Source organism: Xiphophorus hellerii, chromosome 9 (genome assembly GCF_003331165.1).
Source record: "Xiphophorus hellerii strain 12219 chromosome 9, Xiphophorus_hellerii-4.1, whole genome shotgun sequence".
Classification (NCBI taxonomy): domain Eukaryota; kingdom Metazoa; phylum Chordata; class Actinopteri; order Cyprinodontiformes; family Poeciliidae; genus Xiphophorus; species Xiphophorus hellerii.
The window spans coordinates 27,627,563-27,655,289 of record NC_045680.1 but is presented as its reverse complement, the minus strand read 5'-3'; the positions used below and the strand labels follow the sequence as shown (position 1 = coordinate 27,655,289).

General features: G+C 39.0%; 1 protein-coding gene across 3 annotated transcripts in view; it reads left to right on the top strand.

The window, feature by feature from the left end:
• Positions 1-27,727, top strand: part of naaladl2 (N-acetylated alpha-linked acidic dipeptidase like 2) — a 421,085-nt gene that overhangs the window by 372,489 nt on the left and 20,869 nt on the right. For all 3 annotated transcript variants that reach the window (XR_004340546.1, XM_032572669.1, XM_032572668.1), the window contains one exon: positions 16,810-16,903. Coding sequence is in view for 2 of the 3 variants with exons in the window: in XM_032572669.1 (XP_032428560.1) it covers positions 16,810-16,903 (94 nt within the window). In the remaining variant the exon portion in view is untranslated. The remainder of the gene's footprint in view (positions 1-16,809; positions 16,904-27,727) is intronic.

The window sequence follows — 27,727 nt, the reverse complement described above, 5'->3', positions numbered from 1 at the left end:
CATTTTCTCTTGTCGTTCCTCCTCCCATACTCATCTTTCCCTTCATCTAGCTTCTGTTTGATTTCTGCCCAACTCCTCTCCTCTGGTTTCTTTTTTAACATCCACTGACCTGATTGCAGAAACTGATACACTGCCTTTAGAGGTGTTATTCCCCAAAGAACCTTTTTCAGATTGTGTCACGTAACAACCATAAACATCGATGCCTTTTATTTAGATTTTATGTAGAGAGAAATACAAAATATTAAACAGACAGGGTGGGCAAGGTGAGCATTAGAGAAGCGGTGCGTTCACACCAGCCTTGTTTGGTCCACTTTAATCCAACTCTAGTTTGTTTGCCTGGAATGTCTGGTTCATTTGGGGAGGTGTGAATCTGCAATCACTCTGAATCAGATCAAAACCCTCTGGTCCCACTAAAAACCTGTCTAATCAAAGTGAACTCTGGTGTGATGAGTTTATGCCCAGTGGACCAGAGAACTTTCCTAAAGCATAAAGCAGGCTATAGCGCAAGGGCATTCTGGGTAAAAACTGAGGTCAGTCTGGCTTTTGCAAGTTTGCACTGAGTGTGCGATGGTTGAGCAAGCTGTGTGGATTTTATAGCTGAGGCAAATGTTGGTTCAATATTCACCAAAAATGATCCCTGGTAGAGGTTGATATAAATACTGGTGCAGTGAATCTGCACCAGTATTTATTATGACAGCACTGCAGGAGAACAGGTTGTGTCAGCTTGCTCTTCAATTCTCTTAAAAAATCTTTGGCAGTTCACTTACATCTTTTTTTTTCATCACTTGTTTTTGTTTCGATCTGCTGGATTAGTTGGACTAAAATGCTTGAACTTTCTGTGGTCATCCTTGAAATCCCAATTTCAAGGATGCTGCATTCCTCTAAAAACTGTTTCTGACTTTTCAGATTCAGTGAAATCTATTTTTCAAATACTATTTTACTCTGACTTGAGCCATTTCTGATGACTGTTTTAGTTCTACTTGGAAAAGTGCTTCTCTTATTTTTCAGCTACTTTGCCCATCTCTGCTGCCATGTTTGTCCCAATAAATTTTGAAAATAAAGTGACCATTTTCCTTCAGGTTCACAATTATCCACTACTTTGCGCTAGACACACGAAACCCTTATAAAAAACATTGAAGCTCATGTTTGTTAAGGACAAAATGAGAACATTTCCATGGGAATAAACACTTATAAACACTTCATAACATGCTCTCTCAAGGGCATTTAAGGTCATCAAATAATGTTGAAATTGTTGATATGTTCTAAAAGAAAATAACCTTCCATTGCGCAACTGTGAAATAAAAAAGCATTATGGAATCAGCTGGCTTGAAAATTGAATCAATCAATCAATCAATCAAATTTTATTTGTATAGCACATTTCAGCAGCAAGGCATTTCAAAGTGCTTTACATCATAACAAACACAGAATCACAATGCAATATAGAATCAATCATTAAGTCAAGTTACATCAATAAATTTGTAATTGATTACATTTCAAATACAATCCTAAACAGGTGGGTTTTCAGTTGAGATTTAAAAGAAGTCAGTGTTTCAGCTGTTTTACAGTTTTCTGGAAGTTTGTTCCAAATTCGTGGTGCATAGATGCTGAAAGCTGCTTCTCCTCGTTTGGTTCTGGTTCTGGGGATGCAGAGCAGACCAGAACCAGAAGACCTGAGAGGTCTGGAAGGTTGATACAATAAAAGCAGATCTTTAATGTATTGTGGTGCTAAGCCGTTCAGTGATTTATAAACTAACAACAGTATTTTAAAGTCTATTCTTTGAGCTGCAGGGAGCCAGTGGAGGGACTTTAGAACTGGTGTTATGTGCTCTATCTTCCTGGTTTTAGTGAGAACGCGAGCAGCAGCATTCTGGATCAGCTGCAGCTGTTTGATTGATTTGTTGGACAGACCTGTGAAGATGCTGTTGCAATAATCAATACGACTGAAGATGAACGCATGGATGAGTTTCTCTAGATCTGGCTGAGACATTAGTCCTTTAATCCTGGAAATGTTCTTCAGGTGATAGAAGGCCGACTTTGTAACTGTCTTTATGTGGCTCTGGAGGTTCAGGTCAGAGTCCATCACTACTCCCAGGTTTCGGGCCTGATCGCTAGTTTTCAGTTGTAATAACTGAAGCTGTGCATTGACTCTCGATCGTTCCTCTTTAGGTCCAAAAATAATAACTTCAGTTTTGTTTCTGTTCAGCTGGAGAAAGTTTTGGCACATCCACACATTTATCTGTTCTAAGCATCTGTTCAGTGATTGGATGGGCTCTGAGTCACCTGGTGACATCGTAATGTAGAGCTGTGTGTCATCTGCATAGTTATGGTAGCTAATATTATTTCCTGTTATAACCTGAGCTAGTGGGAGCATATAAATATTGAATAAAAGGGGTCCTAGGATTGAACCTTGGGGTACCCCACATGTGACCTTTGACCTCTTTGATGAAAAGTTTTCAATTGAAACAAAGAAATCCCTGTTCTTTATGTAGGATTCAAACCAGTTAAGCACTGGACCGGAGAGTCCGACCCAACTCTCCAGTCGATTCAGTAATATGTCATTGAAGTGGGCTTCAAGTCCAAACACTTTACTGGAGGACAGATTCACCACCTGCTCCAAGGACTCAACATAAACTGGTAGAAATATCATTGCCATGTGACAAATGTGACCTTAATTGACAAAATACAGAGGTTTGCAAAAGTATTCATACCCCCTTTAATTTGATACTTAACATGTAGAACTAAAATGAGTTTTTTATCTTTCTGTTTTGCCATGTTTTTTTCTACCATATGAAAAAGAAAAATATGATTTTTTTTCTGCAATTACTTCATATTTTATTTAATCAGCTCTTCAAAAACAAATTTTCTCTATAATTGTATTGATTTTTTTTTCTGTGTAAAAACAAATTTGAGTGGTATTACAACACTCAGAGAGTTACCACGGTAACCAAAGAGAGAGGTAAATGGAACTGGGTTAAAGTGTTACTGATGTAAGAGTGGTGCAGGCTGGCTGCGGAGCATGAGTAGGGTGTTGTGTGCCACAAAACAAACACCTTAACACAAATGCTAAAACACTGAAGATGCATGAAAGCATTTGTTACTGTCTGCTGCTCCTTCCCTGTTTAATCTATAAATGATGAGTGCAATTTACTTCAGTTGTTCACACTGGCAACGAATGGAACGCCACAGCTACAAATCTACTACTTCCACCACATAATCACTGACGCAAATGAAAACAGCTACACTAATCTTATTCTGATGTTGTGAAAATACACTTTACCATAACCAGCGGCCACGTGGGATATTACTCTGGCAAAAACACCATAGCAACTCTTAAGTGTTTCCCCTGAAATTAAAGGAAATGTGTTGCAACAATTAATTATTCATGTGTTTATTCAAGCTTTCAGCTTTGGTGTGCAACTCTAAAATTATCAAGATCTGGCTGCTGCTAGTAAAACTTTTTTGCAGTTCCACGCTTCTGTGGGTGCATCACTGGCCAGGTTTCATTGTTGCACAGTAAAATATAAAGCAAAGGAGCAAAAGCAACTCTTTTTTTGGTTACCGAGGAGCCTTAAAATGAAGAAGCACAAGTTGTACTATAACCTGATGAAATGTGCACACACAGCAGTCTCTGAGCCCAGAGCTGAAAGCAGCACAAAGCAGGTTCTAAGCAAAGTCATTTAGCATTTATTTCTGAATTAATAGCATTTACATCTGTTAACAGTTGGTGAAGTGGAGAGAAGAGCAATAATGAGTTTACAAAATCTGTTTTCGCCTGTTTAGCAGGAGGCTGTCAGAGGTTTTCCTTGTGGAATTAGATGTTAGCCGCAGCAGTGAAGTCAGTGGGGCTGTAGGGGGGCTCCGGGGCTTTTCCCAGCTTGCTGCTTCCTCAGATTTGAAGTGGAGTTTTTTACTGGAGGTAAGTTTTCTTCCCATGCATAGAGTAGAGAGGATGCTAATGGTCTGGCCACTGAGTCAAACTAATGTCAGTTCTACCAAGCCTTAAACGCTGAACGGTCCTGCTGCTCCATGTTAACACTCCATGTTGTCTGTTGCTGATCAACACACCTGCCTGTTACCATGACGTCACACACTCATACATGATTATCAGATGCTCACAAACAAAATCACGGTTTTGTAACATAGTCTGTATGAGGGGAAGTAACATGCTTTTTTTAATGACCTTTTTGCAATCGCAATCTCTTGTTACTTGAAAAAAGTAATCAGATTACAGTAACATATTAATTGAAAGTAAGATTTTAGCTTTTTGCAGACAATCATGATCCCTACCTCCAGCAAATACCAAGGGTCAACTGTAATTTAGAAGAACCCTTCCTGAAGCATACAACATACACAAGCACACCCACACGCTCACCAACACACACACACAGATATAACCATCTGCCTTTGTAAGGAACATGGCTGCATGCTGCCTTTGCAGTATCAATCTTCCAGGCTACATATGTCACACAGTACCAGGCAGAGACAGCAGGCGCCAGCATTTATGGTCACCAAAGTGTGAATTCATTAGCAACATGTGTGGTGGCTTTCTTTCACTTCTATCTAATATGTCACGCTCTATGATCTAACAAGGCCTCGAGCTGATGAAAAAAAATCCAAGATGAAGCAAAATCGCTCTCTGGTACATCCCTAAATTGTCCTGCAGCACATGGGCTGAGTCTGAATGGAAGCTGTTGAGCTGTTGTCATTTTCTTTCCTTTTTTTCCCTTTTTCTTCATGGAATTCAGTGGCTAAATAAAACGTTAAGAACCCCACATAAATCTACCTTCTATTACTAAAGTTTTAGTTTTCTTTGTCCAAGATCATAACATAAAGACTATAGTGATTATCTATGAAGACCTGAAAAGAAAAATGTTCTCATTATTTCTTCTTCATCTTTGTGGTTCTAAAAGGTGCAGTCTAACCTCAGTGCTTATGTATTCTTGGAAGTGCTTTTCTCTGACAGAAAATTTTCTTTAAGTGGAACCCAAGAACACATGAAGTGTGTCTGGATACAAATACAGCAGATGGGACCATCTGTTATTAAAGCTCAAGCTTATTGAAGCAAGGCAGAGATATTTTTGGGAAAGCAGCTCAGTGCGTCGAGTGGCTGTAAATATTGCTCCTGGCAGTGGTCACAAGTGCAGGCTAAGATTTTCTATCAACACCAGCGACTACGACTTGTTTTTCCTCTGGACAAAGTCCTTTAAGTTTGAAAGAAATCTGACCTATTTATGTTTCAGACTCTTATTTTGAAGTACAAAAGGTCAGGAATTTGCCTAAGGTGGTGGGTTCATACTCTGTAATTATTCTTATAGCCTTTTCTCCACCACCTTTTTCCTCACCAGAGGAACAGCAGCGGAACAAGGTTTGTCAAACTAGGTGTATCTGGACAGGACTAGCAGCTTCCGTAGAAGCGATCAGCTCTTTGTGTCCTGGACAAAATCTTCCAGAGGGAAGCCCATCACCAAGCAGCGGCTCTCCCACTGGGTTGTGGGAGCGATTGGACTGTCCTATACAGGCCAAGGCTTTCAGGCACCTGTAATCCCACATGCCTACTCCACCAATGCCCTGGCTGCATCTTGGACCGTTTGGTTTCTATTCAGAGCATATGTGAAGTGACGAGTTGGTTTTCACCACTTACTTTTACTCTATTTTAGAAGCTGGACTTCTCATTTCAAGTGCGGCCTCAGCTGTTTTAAACTCTGGGTCCTTGTTGGAATGGGGCAATCACAGATAAGTGCTGGGGATTGCTAGAGATAAGCTGTCTGGCAATACAACATTCTCCATATCCCACAGTGAGACATTGAAACGAATGCTATGAATGAGAAGTTTAGATTACTTGTGTAACCGCGGTTCTCAGAGTAGCGTGAGTGACATGCCTCACCAGACAACCCTTCTTACTGGGGTGAAGCGAGAAGAGCCTCGTTGTGGCACAAGCATTGCTATCACCAGCCAATCAGGATCGGCGTAATGAGATAAACACTTCTGAGGAATACGCCGGAGGGCCGTATCACATAGTGACACATTTCACTCATGCAAGTAACCTAAAGTTCCTCCACTAGTGTTCAGTTGGTCTGTGAGCACATCTGTGAGAACGTTAAGAGAGTGAACATGCAGCACACAAAGCATGCACAAGCAAGTGTGTACAAACTGTAAACAGTAGCAGTGTGGGAGGGGGAGCAGGAATAAGCAAACCAATTAAGGTTGGGTTATGTAGTTGGTGTGAACAATGAGAGAAAATTTTGAACATTATAACCTTTGGTTGAAAAGAAAACCAAGCTGATAACATTGATTGACCATAAAAACATTATGTAGAAATATCGAAGCAGCATCTGGAGACGTCAATGAGAAAAGTAAAACTTGGTTACAAATGGGTCTTCCAAATGGACATTAACCCTAAGCATGAATCCCAATTACTTCTGAAGGACAAATCAATTGGAGATCACGATACCCTGATCATAGTCCCAATGAAAATTTGTAGTCAACAAACCTTGCTCAGTTACAAGGCTCAGTTACTGTGTGGACACACAGTTGTGTCCACACAGTTTGGACACAACTGTGTGTCCAAACTTTTGGTCTGTACTGTAGGTTCTGTGAAAAACAATGGAATGATCTGGATAGAGATGAAATTATGTTGGTAAACTTTTATTATTTTACAGTCTGAAAATATGAAGAAAACCTACTTCATATAAAGTCAGTTTGGCCTCAAGGCAAATTAATTTAAAGCTCATCTTACTTTCCATTGTTGCTTTATCCAATGTTATTTGTGGTGATTTATTTTAAAAGCTTTTTAAAAGCCACTCTTTTGCTATAAAGAAAAAACAGCTAAACTTTTTTTTAATAACATGTTATAAAATACGAAAATGGAAAATGTTTACATTTCAAGGTTGTTTGAGGATAACAGGAGCTGCATTCTGTCAGCAGTATAAAGTCCTTATCTTTATTTCTGCAGTACCCAGACAACTTCTTACTGACACATCTAATTACCAAATTTCAAATTAAGTTGCTTACGCACTTGAACGCTGAACTGTGGCTGTTGATCAAAAAGCTCTTGTCTGGCACAGAATAGTTATATGCTGTTGCCCCTGAGGCGGCAGAGAGCTCATTGTCTCCAGAGCAGTGGAGCCACCAGCGGAGTTTCTGCTCAGCTCCAGTCCACCATGTTGTATTCTTGTCTCTGAGGTTGTCTTGGTTGACCTTTTTGTCACTGCGATGCCTGTCTTTCAAATTTAAAGATGCTACTTCCTCATACCAACGTTACATGTTAGCAGTGAAATATGGACGACTTAAATTATGCAATCTGAGTCCCACCTCATATTTTCTTTTCACAGAGAAAGCTAAACTTCATACGAACCAAGTTCAGTGGCACAGAACAAGTGGCAGCAAACTTTTAAAGTTTGCTGCCACTTGGGGCCTCACATGGGGCCTGAGTCCCCAAGTGAGGGGGTCTCAGTTGGGGTCCCTCAGGCTCCAAGTAAGCTGATTGTGAATATTTAGCTGAGGCCAGTTCTGTTGACTCCCCACAAAATCTGATAATACATTGCGTATTTTCTGAATATGTATGCTCTACCACCCAGAGATGTTATTCCTGGCGTCTTTGAGTTGCTGTTAGTAAAGTGACCGTATGTCTAACGGAAGAGATTGTGGAAAAGACAAGTTGTGCAAAATGCCTCTCAGTTGTTCTCTAGTTAGATTTCTGTTTGCGGTAACTCTCATTTGGTCAGATGTCTTAAATTATAGACATCAGTGATCTCACAGGACCTAAGGTGTTGTATGGTTTGGAACTGGGAGCTGCCAAATTCCTCCACAATATGAATGCTCTGCACAAGTGTCTTAATTGTTTGAGTTTCAGATTTGCTAACAACTGTTTTACTGATCATTTCTGAAATTATATAGCTTAGAGAGATTGGGAAATGAGGCTGATTGTGTGATTAGTAGCTATAGTACTTGGAAATAAATGGTGAGTAAAACAATCACACAACAAGCATCTGGATATTAGTGTTAATCAGTTTTGTAGCTGCTTGCAGCTGGAACTGTGATGTTCTGTTTCACCCATTACAGGTTACAGTGTTTTAAATTTACTTAGTGACAGTTTGTAGGAAATATTGGAAGTAAAATGTCAAACAGGGCAAAAAAATAAAGTGACTAAAATAAATGAACAATGTAAACACAACCTCATAGCGTTCTTCTGTTACAGCACATTTTCTTGCTCCTACTCTCAGCTGTAACAAGTGTCATTTATTTAAATACTCTCCAAATGTCTGTAAGCAATCGGCTGTTAAAACCAAGGGGTCTGGAGACAATGACCTTCGTCTGCATATCTCTCAGGTACTAAATTAGGGTTGCTAAGTGACAAAGTTAGGTCAAAACCAACATTGCAACAGTTACAAAGGCTTAGTCGGCATGCACTTAGGCATCTCTAGTTGTGATTTTTGCAAACCTCTTCCTTCTTTGCTTACAAGCATGTCTTTGGTAAATCTCAGTTTGAAGGACGAGTTGGTGATAATCTTTATCTTCCCACTAGGTTTCTAAAAGAATCTAGATTCCAAAACTCCTATAATTGAATGCAGAGTGCTGGGTGAGGCTACAAAGCAGGGGGTGAAATGGGATTTGTCCTTTGAGTTCTTTAGACAGTTCCTTCATTCTGTGGGTTTAGCAGTCCTGGCTGTTCAGTGTGTTTTCTCAAGTAGTACATTTTGTCTCGCAGCCTTCAAAGTTTCCTATGCATCATAAAAATCTTGTCTTTGCCCTCTGCTCACCTCATTGGCTGCAGAGGCAGGGAATTTTACTTGCAGATTGACTTTATATGATCAGAGGCGCTACATGAACGCTGTGATGTTTGTTTATGTAGTGGAGCATAGCGTCAACCTAGAAGTTAAATATCACTCCTCCTACTGTACTTTACCATGCCGCATCTATCCGCGCTCTGTTGTTACATAACTTAACTACTAAGTTTATGGTTTATTCATGAGGCCTATTTTTGCCCAGGCATTCTGAATGAGACCAGAATCTCTCCATCTCTCCACGAGCCCTGAGGGAAAAAACAGGCAAGCGAGCGAGCGAGATCGCAGACCTGGACAGAATTACCACTTCACTGAACGAAAAGGAGAAAATGATCCTCGCAACCCATTCTCCTACTCCATCCACCCATCTGACCCTCATCATTAAATTTTCTCACCAGCTTCATCTGTGTACATGTGCCTGTGGGGATGTGTGGGTGAGGGTGTGCGGCGCTGCTCGGAAGGCAGCACTGCCACTCTAGATGTCGACATGAATTTATTTACAGTATGTAAAGTAGCCTCGCAAATGGTGCTACCAATCTGGATAGGACAGGAGTTGGCTGAGAGGCTGTGGTGCTTGTGCGTCACTGAGGATACAGTGCAGCCTTAGTGTGTTGGGGTGTGTGTGTGTGAGATGGAGAGGGGAGAGAGGAAGTCGAGGCAGGACGTCGCAGCAGAGCCCTCTGCTGGTGGAAGCAGCAACCATCCAGCATGTCCTCTGGTCAGCTGTGTTTATCGTTTTTTACATTTTTAGTCAGTCGTAACTCTATGACGTCTGACAGGGGAAGTAAATACTTGTTGCAGGCCGGGTTATACAGCTAAGCCCAAAATTATTCATATTCCTGGCTGATGTAGAATTGCTTTTTATTCAAGCAAGATGTTTGTTTCTGACTCAGGTATCTCTAAAAGGATAATGCAACAATCTAAAGGAAATACAAATTTTAAAAATAAATATGATAATTGCTCCAGCTTTTCACTGGTATTTTCACAAGTCCTTTAGTGATGAGCTCCAAGTCGTCAAATTGCAAAGTCAAATTTCTTCTATATATACTGTATATTCTTCTTATATATTTGATATATACAACATTTTATGCAAAACTGAAGATTACATAGATACTTGTTGTGCTATACAATGACACCATGTGCCTGGAAAATACAAAGTATGCCCCCTCTCACTCCTTCCATTACTTTGCAGAAAGACTTTGCAGCATAAACAACCTGAATTTAATTTAATTAAAATGTTTTGTTTCAGTTCACTGTTGATTAGATCATTCAACAATTATAAAATACAGAATGTAAAATACTGACAAGTATTAGAGCAATATAATGTAAATATCTGTAAGTTGTCTTATGAAAAATTCGACTTTTTTCTCCCCTTCCATGATCCCCTTCCTTGAACCAGACGGTAGAACAATGCAAAAAAAAATAAATCCAAATAATTTCAGTAAAATTTTAGAAAATAGGCAACACTCAGACCCACTGCTTGTGGTGGTAAGATGGGCCAGTGGTGTCAATGTCTGGCCACCTCGCCTCTGTCAGTCTGCCCAGGGCAGTTGTGGCCGCTATCCAGTAGCTTGCCACCATCAGTGTGTAAATGTGTGTGTGAATGGGCGAATGGAGTCTGAAGCGCTTTCGAGTCCAATGGACTTGACAAAGCGCTACACAAGTACAGGTTATGTATCAATTACTATTTGCTATTTTATTATGAACCACAAGCAGTCGAGTTTCTCCCATCTGAATTTAAGACATCTAGATGTCCATTGATCTTGTGGACATTTAAGAGTATGGATGTCCTGGATTAGACGTCCATAAGAGGAAAGTTACTGATGGGGCTGAATTAAAAGATTCTTAAAACGTAAGCCTTCCAGGGGTGTGAATAATCTTGGGTTTAACTTTTAATGGTTAATATTTAGCAGGGTCATGGACACTGCCACAAATAAAAAATATATAATTTTGGGATGTTTTTGTGATGACAACAAAGACTTTGAGGTCTTTATTTGAATTTCCCCAATCTCAGCCCAAATGATCTCTGTGGGTCAGGGCTGTTTGGGCAGCAGAAAGGGGGAACATCACATTATGAGTCAGGTGATCATGGTGTCCAACCTGAGAGGTACAAACGGTAGAAGTGAAAAAACATTTCTGGCAGTTTCCTGAGTACTTAAATCAAACTCATCAGCAGTAGATTCTTTGGACATCGATGGTGTGTCAGAGTTGGCCTGCCTTTCCGAGATTTCATCAGACTGTCTTGAACTGGTATCTGGAGGAACTTGTGGACTGGCTGACTGGATTGTTTGACTGTTTGCTGAATTTTAACAGGGCAAACCGGTGAAAGCCAGAGTTAATGGTGTTCAAGTAGATCACTGCTCTGTTGAAAAATAAGCCTCATTTCGCATTTCTGTCATTTACATAAATACCACTTTCTTCAGAGCTCATACATAAGGATCAAATGTTTTTTATTTGTGGTTGTTTTGCTTCCCAATTGCACTGACATTAGATTCAAGTATGCCCCCAAACAACTGTCTGCTCCCTTGAAAGGTAGATGTCATTTTTCAATTTCAGTTTGTCTCAAATAGTTCCTGTTAGCTTGGCATTTTGAGTAGAAGTATAAAGGAAAAAGAAATAAAATTGGACTGTTTTATCCAGTTTTTCATGGCCTGCTGAGCCAGTAGAGGTCTGCTGGCGGCAATATCAAAACAGAGGCAATGATGTCAATGACAGAGCTGAAGGAGACATGAGCTAAAATGGTTGCTGAAGAGGAATCAACTGAGAGGCCTTCTAAGAGTTGCTCCTTTATGACTTTCTAAATGATCACCTTCCTGTTTGTAACAAAATATTAACTTTCAACAGTTGCAACAGAGAAGATTTAGAGAAAAATAAACTTAATTTGTTGCCAACAGATTAAAATATAATTATTGCATTAGCTGCCAAGCCAGTATTTTAAGTATTAACTACGGCCAGGACGCTAACACAACGCTTTTGATTATTTAATAACATCGCAATTAACATATTAAAAATTTGAATTATCAGGTTTTTTCTAAAAAAAAAAAAGTCCCAAACTATAACCTTTATAGGGTACGCCCATAAATCTGATTTATGGGCGGATGATAACAATTTGGAGTTTTGCAGAACAAAACTCTAAATGGCCCACTGGGGGTTCATTTCTGCTTGAAACAGACTGAAAACACTACTGTTGTGTTCAAGTTGTGCTAGAAGGAGTTAGCCTATCAGCAAAGCCATTCAAACCTCAAATAGCATCTCAATGCTAAACATGTAGCAGCAGCACAGACGTCCCCAATGCTAAGTCGTTGTGGACAGTTTCAGTCCATGAATGAAACTGAAACGCTGAAAGCTGAAAGGCTAGAAAGGAACTTTCCACCAATCTGATGGCTGGAGAATCTGAAAAAGAGATTAAAAACAAATATATTTGTGGTTGAGCTCATATGTCTGTTTAGTCAATAATTTAGCACCAAAAAGGATTTTTGAATTGAAAAACAGAAGAAACCATTATGTGAAGAGATTAAGAGATTTGTACTAACTTTAACTGAATGGCCTGTTACTCCACACATCCAGTGCCTTCTAAATGTTAAATGACTACACTTCTTGTGTGTGCGTGTGGGGGGGTGGGCGTGTTTGTGTGTATTTATATAAAATGCATACAGTAGGTGGTGATAACAATGTCACTTCAGTCACTTTAGCTTTTAGATTCTGTGTTGGTTTTGTGGATTCTTGAGTGGGACAGAGTTCATGTTGAGGGATTATTTTCTCCTGATTCCTGTGTTCATTTTCTTCAGTGATTTCCTCCAGCCAGCCTCCATCCGTTTCCTTGTGTAATCTGTCCACTTCAAATGACACATTAGCCCAGGTACACCACAGACAACCTGTTAAGATTCATCAGTGGTGGTCAGTGGTGCCCACTTCCACCATGTGTCCATACCGGCTGTTCTTCCTCTAAGATCGAAATAATGAATGAATTACCTTATTGTGATCAAATGAAGGCTTTGTATTAACCAGCAAGTCATCTAATTTAGCTTATAGGATGTTATTCAACATGTATATTCTTGACATAATAAAATCAGATGCTCTGACAGGTCATCTCTGTCCTTGTCCGTCCAACCAACAAACACTAAGCTCTTCATTTAAGAGGGAAACTTGTCCCACATTGTCTCATTATGATGGAATTCTCTGTTTGCTGTCAGCTGTTTGCCAAAGATGAGTCGTCCCTGATCCCATTTCCAGTAATCATTCCACCAAGTTCCTACACTCCTCGGTGGAGTCTCCATGCCTGTGTTCCTGTTGTCTCCTGTTTTTCTCCTTGTGCTCACTTGTTTGCCTTCCTCTTTGCATGCTTCTGGATTCTTCATCACACACGCAGACAGAAAATAAGATGTCAAAGTATGCATTACCACCTACTTGTGGTTCAGTGTTCATGAATTCACCTATTCACAGATTTTTTTTGTGGAACAAAACTCTAAATCATCCATGGATTTTTTTTTCTGACATTTTTGAAAGTGGCCATTGAGATGCTATTGGCTGACGTTTTCAATCCAGGAGCTGCATTCAAACTTGTAAACGTGCAGTTTCCAAGTTTCTGCCTCACAGAGCAGCCCTCCCTAGTGACTCCCCTACTCAGCTCCTTCAGACTAGACAGCACCAATTGCAACCACCTGGTGGAACTGTGTACTGCTGTGGTCATTGTAGCAGCTACTTCTCAGTGCAACTCTGGTAAAACGTTGTTAAAGGGTTAATAGAAGAGAGGTTGTGAGCTGGAATTTTTCAAGAGACAGAGGCCCAATTTCAAGGTTTTCAATTACAAAGTCAAATTTATTTAAAGTCATAGTTAATACATGTAGCATTTTTTTGAAGTTAACATAATTACTTGATTGTGGTAGAAAATGGCAAAATACTTCCTGAAAACACATAATACTGCCACTTTAACTGACTTTGAAATCTTTTTAAACTTTGAAACACAAAATAAGCCAGAAGTGTTCACAGAAATTCACATCTCCTTTTGTGTATTTTGATTTTTGCTTCTGACCTTGCAGGACAAAGCCTTACTAAAGCGCTCATTCAGTACTCTGCAGTGACCCTGTTCCAATGCCACTCAGTTAAACCAGGTTATCACCTAGAAAGCTGCTCTTAGAAATGGATAAAACTAATTTCCTTCACTGTAAGTGACACATCAGTTCATTATATGTCAGATGGGAAGTGCATTATAGATGGAATAATAAGCGACAAAAACAACTGGTGTTAGAACAGATGTTGGGGTTAGTTTGTTATATTTTCCACAACCCACCAACTGTCACATTTCTTCAGCTTGGACATTCTTCTGCTTTCTGTTTTGTCACAGCCCCCGTTCTGCTTTTCTTCTCCTGTCATTATCTCCTGTCTCTGCGTTGCTCTCCTCCCTTGCCTCTGCCTTCGAAAGAGATGATCCAGAAATAAGACCATAAATAAGAAATCAACGGCCTTTTCTGTCCCCCCACATTACAGGCTTTTGATGAATGCTTTCTGCAGTCGTATTACTCACTGGCTTCAAATCAATGCGATAATCCTCCCCTGCCCCCACTCCGCCAGATTGATTTCGGTGGCAGTGACAACAGCGCAGAGGGGTGCAGAGCAGATCTGTACACTGTAAGCTCTTTTCAAAATACTTGCAAACAAGAGTTATATAGGTGCAGCTGGTTACAGTTAGCAGAATAAATGAGTACCCACAAATCACAGAGGCAGGAAAGCCAGTATAACTGATCTGTAGTGGAGATAGCGGTGGATTCTTAAATCTCTTTATCCCCATTTATCAGGCTCTAAAAATGGAGGCCAGGCAGTTAAAGTTCCATGAGGTTATGTTTGAAATTATTCAATGAGTAATTCAAAGTTGTCAGGGGAAAGGCAAGGCAAAAAAATGCATATGGTAACAAAATACTGTGTAATCAATGCCTTCAGGTTCATACCACTTGAAATGAGTGCCATGGTGACTCTGGAGTGACTCTGGAGGAGCCACCATGGCATTCCTCCAGAGTATGCTAGCTATTAGTTGTGCACTCAACAAATTTCTCCTTTTATGCAAGAGACACATGAAGAAAGCCGTTGTTTAATAAAATGAGTCCCATTTTCAGTTTGCCACAAGAAAATGTTTTCTTGCACTAGAGCCCAATTATTCTTTTTCTCTTATAACACAGCTGCCATTTTATTGATAAGAAAACCTAAGGTTACACAGATTCTTACAATTTGAATTAAACCTGAATCTGTCAAAATGACAAAAGACTAGACCTAACATGATCTAGATGCTTGTTTCCATCCTGATAAACACCAATCAGAATCCACTGGCAGATAACTGGGAGGTTGTAAAACAAACAGAGCTGCAGGCGTAAAAGTGGACATGATGTCTCTTGTTCTTGTTACCGCGGTAGACATATTTTTTGATGCTATACCGCTTCCAGTGCATATTGCTGGCTGAATATGTGTTGTGTCTGTGACAGAGGAGAGCCAACAAATAGGGATAAAAGAAGCTCTGCAGCAATTTTACAGCTGGATTTTACAGCTTTGGTATAAACATAACAATATGTCAGATCCTAGAGGAAGCAAACAGCCAGCTTGTAAACATAAAGAGATGTCCCCGGGTTCTCAAGTGCTAGAAAAGAGAGACGATGGATGGATGGATGGATGGATGGATGGATGACAGAACTTTGTATTTTTCTTTATTTTGGGAATTATAGGGGTTAAGGGGCAATAAAATTGAAAGTTGCTAAATTTTACACGTTGCATGTTAAGTTGTACGCTGCTACACAGAAAGAATTAAGTGTATGATTTTGGCAGAAGAAGAATCACAAGGCTTTTTGCACAAATACAATAAGTGTCCATTAGACATAGTTGTTGGGAACATTGGACATTTTCAGGGATGTGAGAAAAGTATTTTTGGCCAGCTTTGAAATGTTAACTAAGCCCCCATAAGCAATCGGCACACAGACGCCAGAGTCAGTCAAAAATGGTTTGACTATTTCCTCTTGCCATTTGGCTCTGTTAGAGTTGTTGGGGTGATGGATCAAATCCCAGCAGTCTACAGGTCAGCAGTGCAGGGAAATATGGCATATCTGCTGGATATAACAAGGACTGAGGGATATTAAGCAGTAATATTTAGATAAATCAACTCAAACATGGGCTGTCAGTCAGGGGTGGATCATTGTCTGAGTTTTGCCTGACTGAGATTACATTTGTAATATGAGATAATTTTTGTCTCAGATTTCCACCACCCTTCATTAAAAGTGTAAACAGTCACTCATAGAAATAGTTCAGCACCTGCAAGGAATTTTCTGATTTAAGTTTATACACATGTGAGCCACTGATAGAGATGTCAGTTTTTCAATGTACAAGATGCTGGTTTGTCTAGAAGGGCAATACATGAAATGATGGTCTGATTAGTGGAGATGAAGTATTACCAGTCCAGCAATTCCTCAGAACAGGAACTGAAGGTCAGCACTAAGCAGACAAATGTGACAGGCCACGACAAAATAAGGAAGAAGTCTCCCTGGGTATTTGAAGTTACTTACAGATTCTAAGAGTGTGGATTCTCGGTCATCAGAGGGGAAAGAGGAGGCTGATAACCTAAAGAGACCTCAAACAGGAAAATACCAGCGGCTGAGGAGATGTGAGAATCATGTGCATATTCAACCCAGGAGAGGAACTGACTCCAGTTGGAAGGAGTAGAGGTGAGGCAGTGTAAGGTGTATTCAAGTTTTCATTTTATATGTCTTTATTTGGATTGTGGATGGAAAGCAAAAGTCAGACTGAACTTGGTGTTTAGGACTTTGCAGAACAGAACAGTTTCCAGACTTGGGTGGTGAACTGGGAACCACAGACAGACAGGATGTTTTGGGTACGCACGAGACAGAAAACATGCTTGACCAAGAGTTGATCCTCTTTCTGCAGACCGCAATGAACTTGTGGATTTTAAATGACTGATTATTGTTGCTAATATGAAATGATGAATGAATAAAGTAAACTAACTTGCTTTATTCTGTGACTGTTTCTGCAGATGACAGCCGAAGCCATTCTGCGCCTGGTCAGTGACCCTGTGCTGCCTTTCTACCCTCTGGACATTGTGTTGGATGTTCAAAACAAACTTAAAGGTAACATATGATGTAAAAATAGTGGTGAGACTAAAGCAGATGTAAAAAAAATAGTAATAATATGAAAAAATATTCGACTTTACACCTGTGCACTGTTTCTATAATAATATATTGAGTTCAAGAAGTATTTCTACCAGTTGTAAAGGGCTCTGGTACTTTGCAGCCGATTCCAGAATAGAGCTGGGTTTGATTATTTTTCTCCACTTTTACACATTTTCTCCTTTTTCTGGTGGCCATATTGCCCTCATTATAAGAACAAAAACAGATTTAGTTAATAATGGCTCAGTTCCACTCAGTGCACAAGAATTAGAGCCTTCATGCACAAAGCTGGGATCCTGGAACGAGCACACCTGCTCAAACTGTCATGCTGTAATTTGATGTTAATAATTGGAGCTAAAAGATCTTCTGGAGAAAAAATTCACTTTTTAAAGTTCACCTACGAAAGCTGCCGCTACAGCTAATAGTAACCAAAGCTAAACATCAGGAAGATGAAGGCGGCTGAAATTCTCTCTCGATGAAACTGGACTCTGAAAAATAATAAAATCACGTTGCTCGTGATTTTAGCCGAAGAACTCTGGTGCACTGTTGGTGATTGTAGTAACGTTCACTCCATGCTGTTCTGTTAGGTGTCCCTGTGCAATAACATGGCAGTCAGTCAATGCATTTAAACCTGTAGAAATGGTGAAGAAGAGTTGTTGAAGGTCAAACTCAGCATCACAGGAAGGTCAACTCTGGTTTAAGTTGACTTGAATGTGGTATGGTTATTGTTTCCCAACAGGCTGGACTGAGTATTGCAGATTAACTGGAATTTGCACCCAAAACCTTCTCTGTTGTTTACTTACAATGGTTGAAAATATCCAGTTGTCAGCTTCTTTTTGGACAGAAAAGCCATTTTTTTAGGACAGAGGAGAAAGGGAAGACTGGTTTGAGATAATGTCAGGAACCTAATGTCACGGTTGTTTTGGTGTTTTGATTATTTCATTCATAGTTGCATTTTTATTGTGTTCATTGCTTCCTTATATTGATTACATCATCTTGTTTCGATTTCACTGTTCAGTCTTTTCTCAGTGATTCTAGTTTATTTATTCCTTGTGTCTAGTTATAGATTACTCTTAGATTAATTCTCTTAGTTCCCCTGTTCCCATGTTCTCTCTCTCTCTACCTCACTCCTGCTACCTGTTAGTCAATCAGCCCGGTCTATTGTTCCAGCATTCACGCTCCCAGTATTTATTCACCTCTCTCTTATCCCTTCTTGCTGATTCCTCCCATTTATCCCACTACTTCCCTGTTTCCCCTGCTGGTTTTTGTTCCCTGGGATCTGTTTTTTGTTCTACTCTGGCTCCCTGTGTTTATATATTTATATATATATAAGTTTTTGCTCACTTTTCCTATTAAAATGCCAACATCTACTTGCCGTCTCTGCCTTGCTGCATTTGGGCCCATCATCACTACTACGTTATGACAGATAACTAAAGTATTTTTTTCCCTTCTGACACATCTAAATAGGGCCATAAATTTCATTTGATGAACTACATAGATTTTAATGCAATTCATAGTTTTTGGGGTTTTTTTTTTTCTTTTAGACATCCAAAAATCCCAAGACAGGATCTTTGTATTGTGTTTCTGTACACACATAAATCTGACGCACAAGCTACATCCACAAACAACATCTGTGGATGACAGGGTCACTTCTCATGGTATTCTGGAGCTGCTTTTGAAATATTTATTTCTGCTTCAAAGATGATCTGATTGGACGCTGGTAAAGACTATTGTTGTGTTGAAGTTGCGCTAAAAGGAGTTAGTCTATCAGCAAAGCTATTCAAGTCTAAAGAGCATCTCAAATATAAACATGTAGCAATAGCACAGTCTATGATGGTTGCAGAACAAAAACCAAAATGTATCTATTTGAGCTCATGTGTCTATTTGTTTTTCAATCATTTAGAAGTAAAATGGGTCTTTGAGAATGTTGCTTTTTATATCAATATAAAGTTTTTGTCTAAAATATGATTCATGGGAATCAATTAATTACAGACCATGCAAATAAAAATGCATCAAGTTTTTTCTTTTTAGTCTATAAGACATAGACAATCTGGAACAATCAGAACAGGGAAGACTGAAGGCCTATAAGTAATGTGTGTACTGGTTTGAAGATGAGTTGGTTATTGTTGCATGCACATTTGAACTTTAGATGTTGGCTCTCTGTGTGTTTGTTATATATACTAATTTACATATGTCTGCATATGCAACTTTCTCTGTTTTAAGTAAGCAGTGCTTTAGTCTGAAATGAACCCAGCCCACATTTCTATTGCCAAACATTCAGCAGTTAACATGCTGTACAAGCTCTCAAGCCCTGTGAGCAAAAATAGGCTTATTCAGTCACACTCTAAGAGCTCGGAAAGACTGTCCTTGAATATTAAAATGGCCCTTGAACAAGGCTGCAAAAAAATAAAAAATAGACTTTGATGCCTGTAGCCTGCATGCTGGCATCATGCAAATTCAGAGTAAACAAAGTGTTACTTCCATCAAGAGGTATCCTGAAAGTACTGGAGTTTCTTCTAAGCAGAGTCACAACTAGATATAGTCAGTGGAATATGCACTGTGGAGAATTCATTCTTCATCGCCGGGACAAAATAAAATCTGTAAAGCGAGGATTATCGATCATCTACGGACCATGATCTGAGATTTAAAGTGCTGTAGGCGAGCGGACGATCCTCACGTAGCTCCAGCTTCAAGTCTCATTCATTTTGTCACTAAGGCAATCACTCTAAGCCTCAGGTTCACTGGCTCTGTCTAAGCATATAAGCATTGTCCCATTAAAGCCTAGATTGAGTGGTTATGCCTCCTCATCTGAGACTAATGGAAAGATTATAACCTGAGAGAGAAATGATTATGATACCTGCCTGTAGCCCCCATGTCTGTTCCTTCATCACTCTGTCCCTCTGCATCCCCACATCTCTGCTCCCCAGTTTCTCTTCTCTTTCACTTCTTTGTTCAACAAAGTAACATCAACATCTTTTATTTTTAATGTTTAGCTGCTCTTTCTTTAATACATTGAATACATCGTGTAAACCTTTTTCTCTAATGTAGTCTATGCACAAGCTTTGAAAGGCGATATATGTTGCCTTCTGTTCGGAAGGCAATAAATAGATTGACAATGAAACTTCACAAGATAAATGAGAATGAGACATGAATAACGCTGCAGTTAGGTGTTGACCTTAAAGCGGACCTTGGAATATGTTTTATTTTAATTGCACACCCTTCATAATTTGACATTATGCCATTGTGGTTTATAGGACGCGTTATTTATGCTCACAATTGGTTTTATTATTCTCATCTGCCACAAGTATCAGAGAGGCTGCAGTGACAGATTTTGGAATTTTTATTGAGGTTATTAAATGTAATTCTATGTCTCACTGTAAATGTGTCAAAGTTAAAATTGGCCTTTAGCAACGGTGCAAATATTCTAAATGCTTTTTAACCCGACTGTGACTTCCTCACAGCATCTTTACACTGCTTTAAAATGCAGAGAATTCAGGATGGAGTGAAATAACTCTAGAAAATGGTGACAAGGTAGAAACTGTGTAGCTGTGTAGTATCTATGTTTAAACAAATGTCATGAAAAGATACTTTAGAAGACACAAAACATCCAATTAACAGCTTGTTATATAGAAAAATATAATCAAATTAATGCAAATTTAATGTCATGCATCTTAGTTGTCAAATGCAGTTTATGACAATTGGTTGAAAGTTGCAGTTCCACTTATTGCATCATTGAGTTTTTAACTCAGCAATCACTTTTACTGAGCAAGCATGTGGCGACAGTGGATAGTAATTTTTTTTCCTTTTACAGAGAGAAACCAATGATTAAAAAGAAATACAACTAAATTCACACGCAAATAATATTGAAAAGACATGCCGTGCTATCATCTTTATATTTATGGCAACTTATCTTGCTATTTGAAAGTTTTCCAGTGGATCCAGCAAAGTATCGTCATCAACAGAACCAGCACTGTGGTTCTTCCACACTCTGAATTTATGTGGATGTCATTGAACACTTTGATGAGGGCAGTCTCAGTACTATAGTAACCATGGGAACCAGACTGAATGACATCAAAGCGGTTGGTTAATGTGAAGAAGTTAGTTAATTGTTGAAACAGCTTTTTACCTTACCGATGAAAGGATGAGTGGAGACTTCAGAAAAGGACTTCCTTTAATTCTTCCATTTCAAGGTACTGTACAGTATATCTAAGCTTTATAGACGTCACAGTAAACATGGAGCCCAGTCTCTCACCATCTCTGTTCAGCTTTTAGACACTTCTTACCAGTGGAGCCTTTCTCCATGGAGATGTTCTTCTGACCTCCACCTTAAAGGGAGCAGTGGAATCACTGAGATTTTAGATTAGAAGTTGTATCTCACTCATTCAGTGAGTTAAAGGATAAAGTGGAAGTGGAAGAGTATACCAGATTAAAATCTATGTATTTATCAACCTGTCCATGAAAAAACATTGAGAGTTGTGTTTTTACCTTTTTGAAATGTATTAAAATTTAGGAGGTGTGAATGTTTCAGGAAAGTGTTGTACACTGAGTAAATTATTCACATATGACTTCATCTAATGACTAACGTGTGACTGTTGACGCTACTTATTATTTTAACTTCATGTGATGACGAACTTAATATGAGACTTGCTTTGTTAGCACTTTAAAACCTTAATATAATTTGAAAAATTATTTATTGCCATTTGTTTTTTTAGTGTCATTGTTCTTGGCGACATGTTGCCTGTCAGTTCTTTCGTTAGCAGTAATTTTTCTCCAGATTGTCACTTCAACTCCCTTGATGATCAGAAGAGTGGTTCTGCTGACTAATATCAGAAACTTGATGTGAAACAATTCAAAAAGCTTAAGGCTGTCAAGGCTGATTCTTTTTTTCAGTTTCCAGTTGAGATGTAATAAAGACTGTAATTCGTAATCAGTATAATATTCCCACAGCTCAGTCCTCTCTCATGACCCGCTGTAGACAGGGCAGCACTTCTTTATTACCTGCAGGATTGACGGCTGAAATGTTCTGCCTCCTCTCACCTGCAAGCGGGTCAGGAAATGCTTTTCGTGTTGTCTCTCGTTCTGCATCAGAATCGATCTGAAAATTCTTTTATTGGTTTAAAAACCAATAAACCAGTCTGGACCCTGCCTATTTATTAGATTTACTTCTATCCCACGTTCACTGAGAACCCACAGGCCTTCAATGTAAACCCAAAGTGAGACTAAGAACACATAAGTGAGATGACTCTTTTATTATTATTACCCACATTGATGGAACAGCCTTCCATCTCACCTCAGGGCAGCAGAAGGTATTGATATTATTTTTAAAAGTAATCTCCAGACTTACAGTTGTACTTTGGCCAGTTTTTATTAGTGAAACTGTTTGTGTATCTCTCAAGGGCTGAAACAGTTAATGGGATTAATTGAGACTAATCAATTATTTAAAAAATTGTCAAATAATTTAGTAATCAATTAATCGTTAACTGGAGTATGCAGACCAAAGAAAGAGCTATTTTGATTAAATAAGTCAGTGAGAGCTATAATGTATGTACTAAAGAAATTTATAAATTTTGCATTTAAGATAAAAAATAAAATCTTTGTCTGAAAATATATCCAGAACTCTTCAAGTGGGATTGTTGCAACTTCAGCTGATTCACATTCTTTAGAAAAATCTTTTATTAGATACTTTTTGCTCTGCGGATTGGTGACCTGTTCAGGATGACCCCGCCTCTCGCCCAGAACGTTAGCTGGAGACAGACACCAGCACCCCTCCTGACCCCACTGGGGACAAGGGTGTAAGAAAATGGATGGACGGATGGATTGATGGTACTTTTTGCTGTATAATTAGTAATCAGTTAATCACGAAAATATCAAGTGTACAGTAAAGAAATGCTGTTATTGACTTTCAGTCAATAAAATATTTGTTTATTTAGAAAAGGGAATTTAGTGTATTTCTAATATTATATAACATTGTTCTGATATTGTTTTAAAAGGCTTACGTCTGCAGAATGTGCCCATTTTTGTCATATTAATCGATTATTTGTAAGAATAATTTAGAGTATAACAGATTACTAGAATAATTATTAGTTGCAGCCATCTATCCATCTAAACTGTTTACTGTTAGATTTTACATCATTTTCTGTTTTCCCTTATTGTTGTTGAACTGTAATATTATGTCATGCATATTTTATTTTCCCAGTCATTTCTTTTTCCCCTCACATTTTTTTCGGCAAACTCACATTGCATTAATGTTAAAATACTTCTTTCATTTTCAAAATATCAGATTATGGCTTTTGTTATAATCCGATACATATTCTGAAACTCTAAAATAATTCTGATGCAGTCAAGAACAAATGTGTATTTCTCACACAACATGAAAACAGAAGGTAGGAAAGAGAGAAAATAGAAATCTGATATTTGAGGAACATCCTGACTGATAGGCAGAGGTTAATGACCAGATCACAAATAAATGAAGGATTTGGAGAACACCTATTGGTATTGAATAACATAGTTGAAGTCCACCGAGGCATTTCTCTCTACTTGCTTTGTTTTGGAGAAGGACGGGGAAACCAATGATCCACCACAAACCGTGGACCTGTCTGCTCATCTATCCTGGATATGAAGGTTGCAGACTGAAAATACCAGCGTGTGCGGAGGGTCAAGAAATCACTGTGACCTCACATAGATGAGTGCAAATAGTGCATCTCTCCTGAATGTAATGGCCATATGTGTGCCCACGTGTAATTAGAGCTATAGATCTTGTAACAGGAAAAAGCTGCTAGTAGATTATAGCATGACTTATATAAAAACAACTAACTGTAAGTACAATTAGATAGAACATTATTTGTTATTCATCCTCACTTAATGAACCAAAAAAAAGAGGGGATTTTTTTGACAAAATTATTTAAAACTAATGTACATGCAGGAAAGTCCCCAGGTTCTATGGTATCTGTAGAGATTAGTGTAAAAATAGAAATTATTCTGATGAATAAAAGCATCTCCTTGAGTGTGTTTTGTTTTTCTCACCTTTCTTCTCCCTGCTGCTCTTATCTCAAGAGTCCAAGTCCCAACTGCATAGATGAATGCAAACTCTCCCATGTATGTCCCAGGGTGTCAAAAGATATGATGGATTACAACAATCAAACAATATTTCATGAGTCCCAGCTGGCTGTGAGGCGAGTCATTTAAATTTGTAGGAGAATAGCTCCCGCTGCCTATTTTTGGCCCCTCTGTCTTCACATTTTTCCCACCGATGAGTCACATTCTGTTCCAAACCTGCTGTGGCCCTGCGATATGAAGACATACCAAGTCCTGCCGATTAATATCTTGGATGACAGTTTGCCTCCTTCCCAATAATGTTTATAATAAAACTGGAATTAATCCTGGACTTCCCTTGCTTCTTCTCAGTCCTCAATGAAGGATGTCTTCAGGTTTCTGTTAATGTTTCAAATCACAGAACAAATTCTGAGATAAACGTATCAAGAGAGCTGAAACTTGGATGTTTACAGTTCAGGTTGTTAATTATAAATCTCCCACTATTATCCCCCAAAAATATGAATTATGTGTAAAAAAAAATAATTATTATTGCTTGTCATCTCATTCATAACACTATTAGTAAACCGGTAAAATATTTCATGCTTTTTAATTTTTGTAATTATGATGATGGCTTACAGATAATGCTTACAAATGTCAAAAATTTAGAATATTACATCAGACCAATCAAAAACAGATGCTATAAGCACAAATGTCAGATTTCTGAAAAGTATGAACACGTCTATGCAGTCGTGTTAGAGCCGTTTGCATGATTGACTGCGTCAATGCGATGTTGCGTAGAGCCGATCAGCCTGTGGCTCTAGAAGTTTTCATTAACTACCCTTTCCATAGTATTCTAATTTTAAGTCAGATATAATGCGACATGGCCTTTCTGACTGCAAACGTTTTGAAAACGATCAAATATGTATGTGGTTTAGCATGTGGAAGGGGCACAAGTCTGGTTTTTCCAGAACTGAGCTGTTCAGACAGACAGGATGTGGCATTCCTTATTCCACATCAGGGCGTGGCGTTATGCACGGCGTTACAGAAAGATCATTTCTGATCAGAAGATTGTCTGATCGGAAGAAATGAAAATCACATACTTTTTGACTGTAATAAATGATCACATGTTGCCACCTTGTGACCAAACTTGACATTATGAAGCAAACTTAGCTGTATAGCTAACCTGCAGCGCCACTCCTAGGATGTATTAATGTGAAAGTTAAAATAAGCTGGTAACAGACTGATTGGAAGAAATAAAAAAAAGGATTTAGAAATGGGTAGAAGAATGATAAAGTTCACTGCCAAAAAGATGACATCTACTAAATAAGTTTGGTTTCTTGTCTTGATGGTTTGTAGAATAAACCTCTTTTCTTCTTTTTTCTGTTTTTTTAACAGTCAGTGAACTATTGAAAGCCTTGTATTTAAATAGAAGTGACAAATTGTCACCTCCACTTTTCTTCAGGAAAGTGAGTCATTTGTCACTCCAGAAGTGGATTGTGAAACGCTGCTCTGGTGAAATAACTAACAATTCTGACAAACTAGAAGTTGTGAAGTGGCAACAGATTTTCTGGTATACGGTTCAGGCTGACTCTGTTAAAATAACCCTTTTACCATAACTGAATCTTGTCTAAGTGTCCATTTCTGACAAGGACTCATTGACTTAAGGCAATGAAGCATGAGTTAGTAAAAATAACATAAAATACATAAAATAAGCTTAGAACAATTATATAAAGAAAATATGAAAAGTTATGCACAGTAACCTTAAAGAATTGTCTATGATCAGGTTAAATCAAGGCAACAAAGTTCTATGCTCCGAGTCCCCACCAGTGGTCAAAAATTGTTAGCTAACTTAATTAGAAGGTAGGTCAGGCTGCCATCAGTTGGAGCTGCTCCAATTATTCAACATGTGAGAAAATCATTAACAGTAAATCATCTTATTTTATGCAGATGTAGCATCTTATTGCATAGCATAAGATGAGTTAAAATATTAGATATGGACATAGATGGAATAGAAAATATTGGGTCATTGGTTTCCATCACAGTGTAAGATCTAATTGTGTGTGCTACATTACAGCCTGGTACAAACCAGGTCTTTGTTCTGTGCTTTGCTTTGTTCAGGGGGTCTGGACTCTTGGCGACTGAGAAACGATTACTTCCTGAAGGTGTGGATTCTGTTGAAGTTAAAACGATTGGATCTGACTTTACCCAATTGCTAACATTTGGCCGTGATGTATGTAATGCTCCAGTTTGACCATAAAGGAAGCTACGCTATGAAGCTTACGGAAAACTGCCTGTGCCGAGCCAAACAAGATGGCAGTTAATGAGAACTGCAGGCTAAAAACATTCCTCTTGCTCTCACTTTAAGTGCTAAATATTTGGAAGCATGTCCAGCATGGACTGAATGACTATGTTCTCTTCCTCCACTGCCATATCCAAACCATATAATTTTCAAACAGCGCAGAAACTCGACGGCCTCATTTACAATTCCTCCTTCTGTTCATTGACTGGCCAGGATGCATCCTGAGAAATCCAGTTCAATGGGAGAAATATGAGGTGGAGCACTGAAGGAAGATGAGAATTCATTGAAATAGGAAAACAATGGCCAGGCATTATCAGATGTTTTGGAAAGTGTAGCAGTATTTAACTGAACACTTTCCTATGCCACAGAGCAGAACTACAGTGATTGGATCTTGGGGATCATCTGACAAACTGTTGGCAGCTTCTAGTCCCAAAAATAACCATTCACTCTTTCATATGTCTCTAAAATATTCCATTTCTCTCAAGGCCAGCCACTGAGTTCTTCGCAACCTGTATATCTTCAGCTGCCGTCAGCTTTTCAGCAACGGGACGCTTGCCGAAAGCTTGGCTTTAAATAGTTGAGTTTAAACATTACACCATTCTTCTTAGTTCACCCTGGAGCAGACGACTGGCTGACTCAGTCATTTTTTGCTGTTCTTTGATCCACGCGAACAGTTCCATTTTCCTCCATGTCTTTTTGTTCTGGTTTCCATTTTGAAGCATTTAGGATGGTTTTAGCTGAGCTGCATCATTTTCACACTTCTTTAAGTCCCTTTCTCCTCTCCAATTAGCTTTTTATTCAAGGTAAGCTGTTCTTGGGAACAATGTCTGGTGTCATTTCACTCAGAGGGAAGTAGACTATAACTAGTGTGTACAACATTTACTGACTTCTTTAAATAAGGACCACCTGTCAGAATGAATAACCTCACTCGGCTTTGATTGTGTGTCGTACCTGCAAAGCTTTGCTACTGGAACGGCTGTAGTATTGTGTAGTACATGGAAATGGGACGCCTGCACCACATTAGGCGTTCTTTCTTTTCCCTACAAAGTGCCAAACACACAAATTCAACAGTGGCTGCGCTCATCTGTATGAATGGATAAAGACGTACTCTCTGTGAGCGCAGTACAACTGTTTTACCTCCACCTTGACAGATGCCTGGCTGCAGAGTGAGCCCTTCACAGGGAGACGTAGCAGAGAGGAACTCTCTGTAGGAGTTGTGCTCCTAAATTTGTTCTCACATGGAGATGCAGATGTGAACAGATGAAGGGCTCTCGACAGTTAAAAGGAGATGTTTCAAGCAACTTAACGTTGTGATGTTTTTATCCAGGCAGAAAACCTCTATTGTCTCGTTCATCTGTTCAGGCTCTGTGAACAGCAGCACTGTGTGTAGGGAGGGATCTGTGTCAGATTACCTGCTGGAGCATCCCCATGGTGGCGGGTGTCAACCAGCAGGA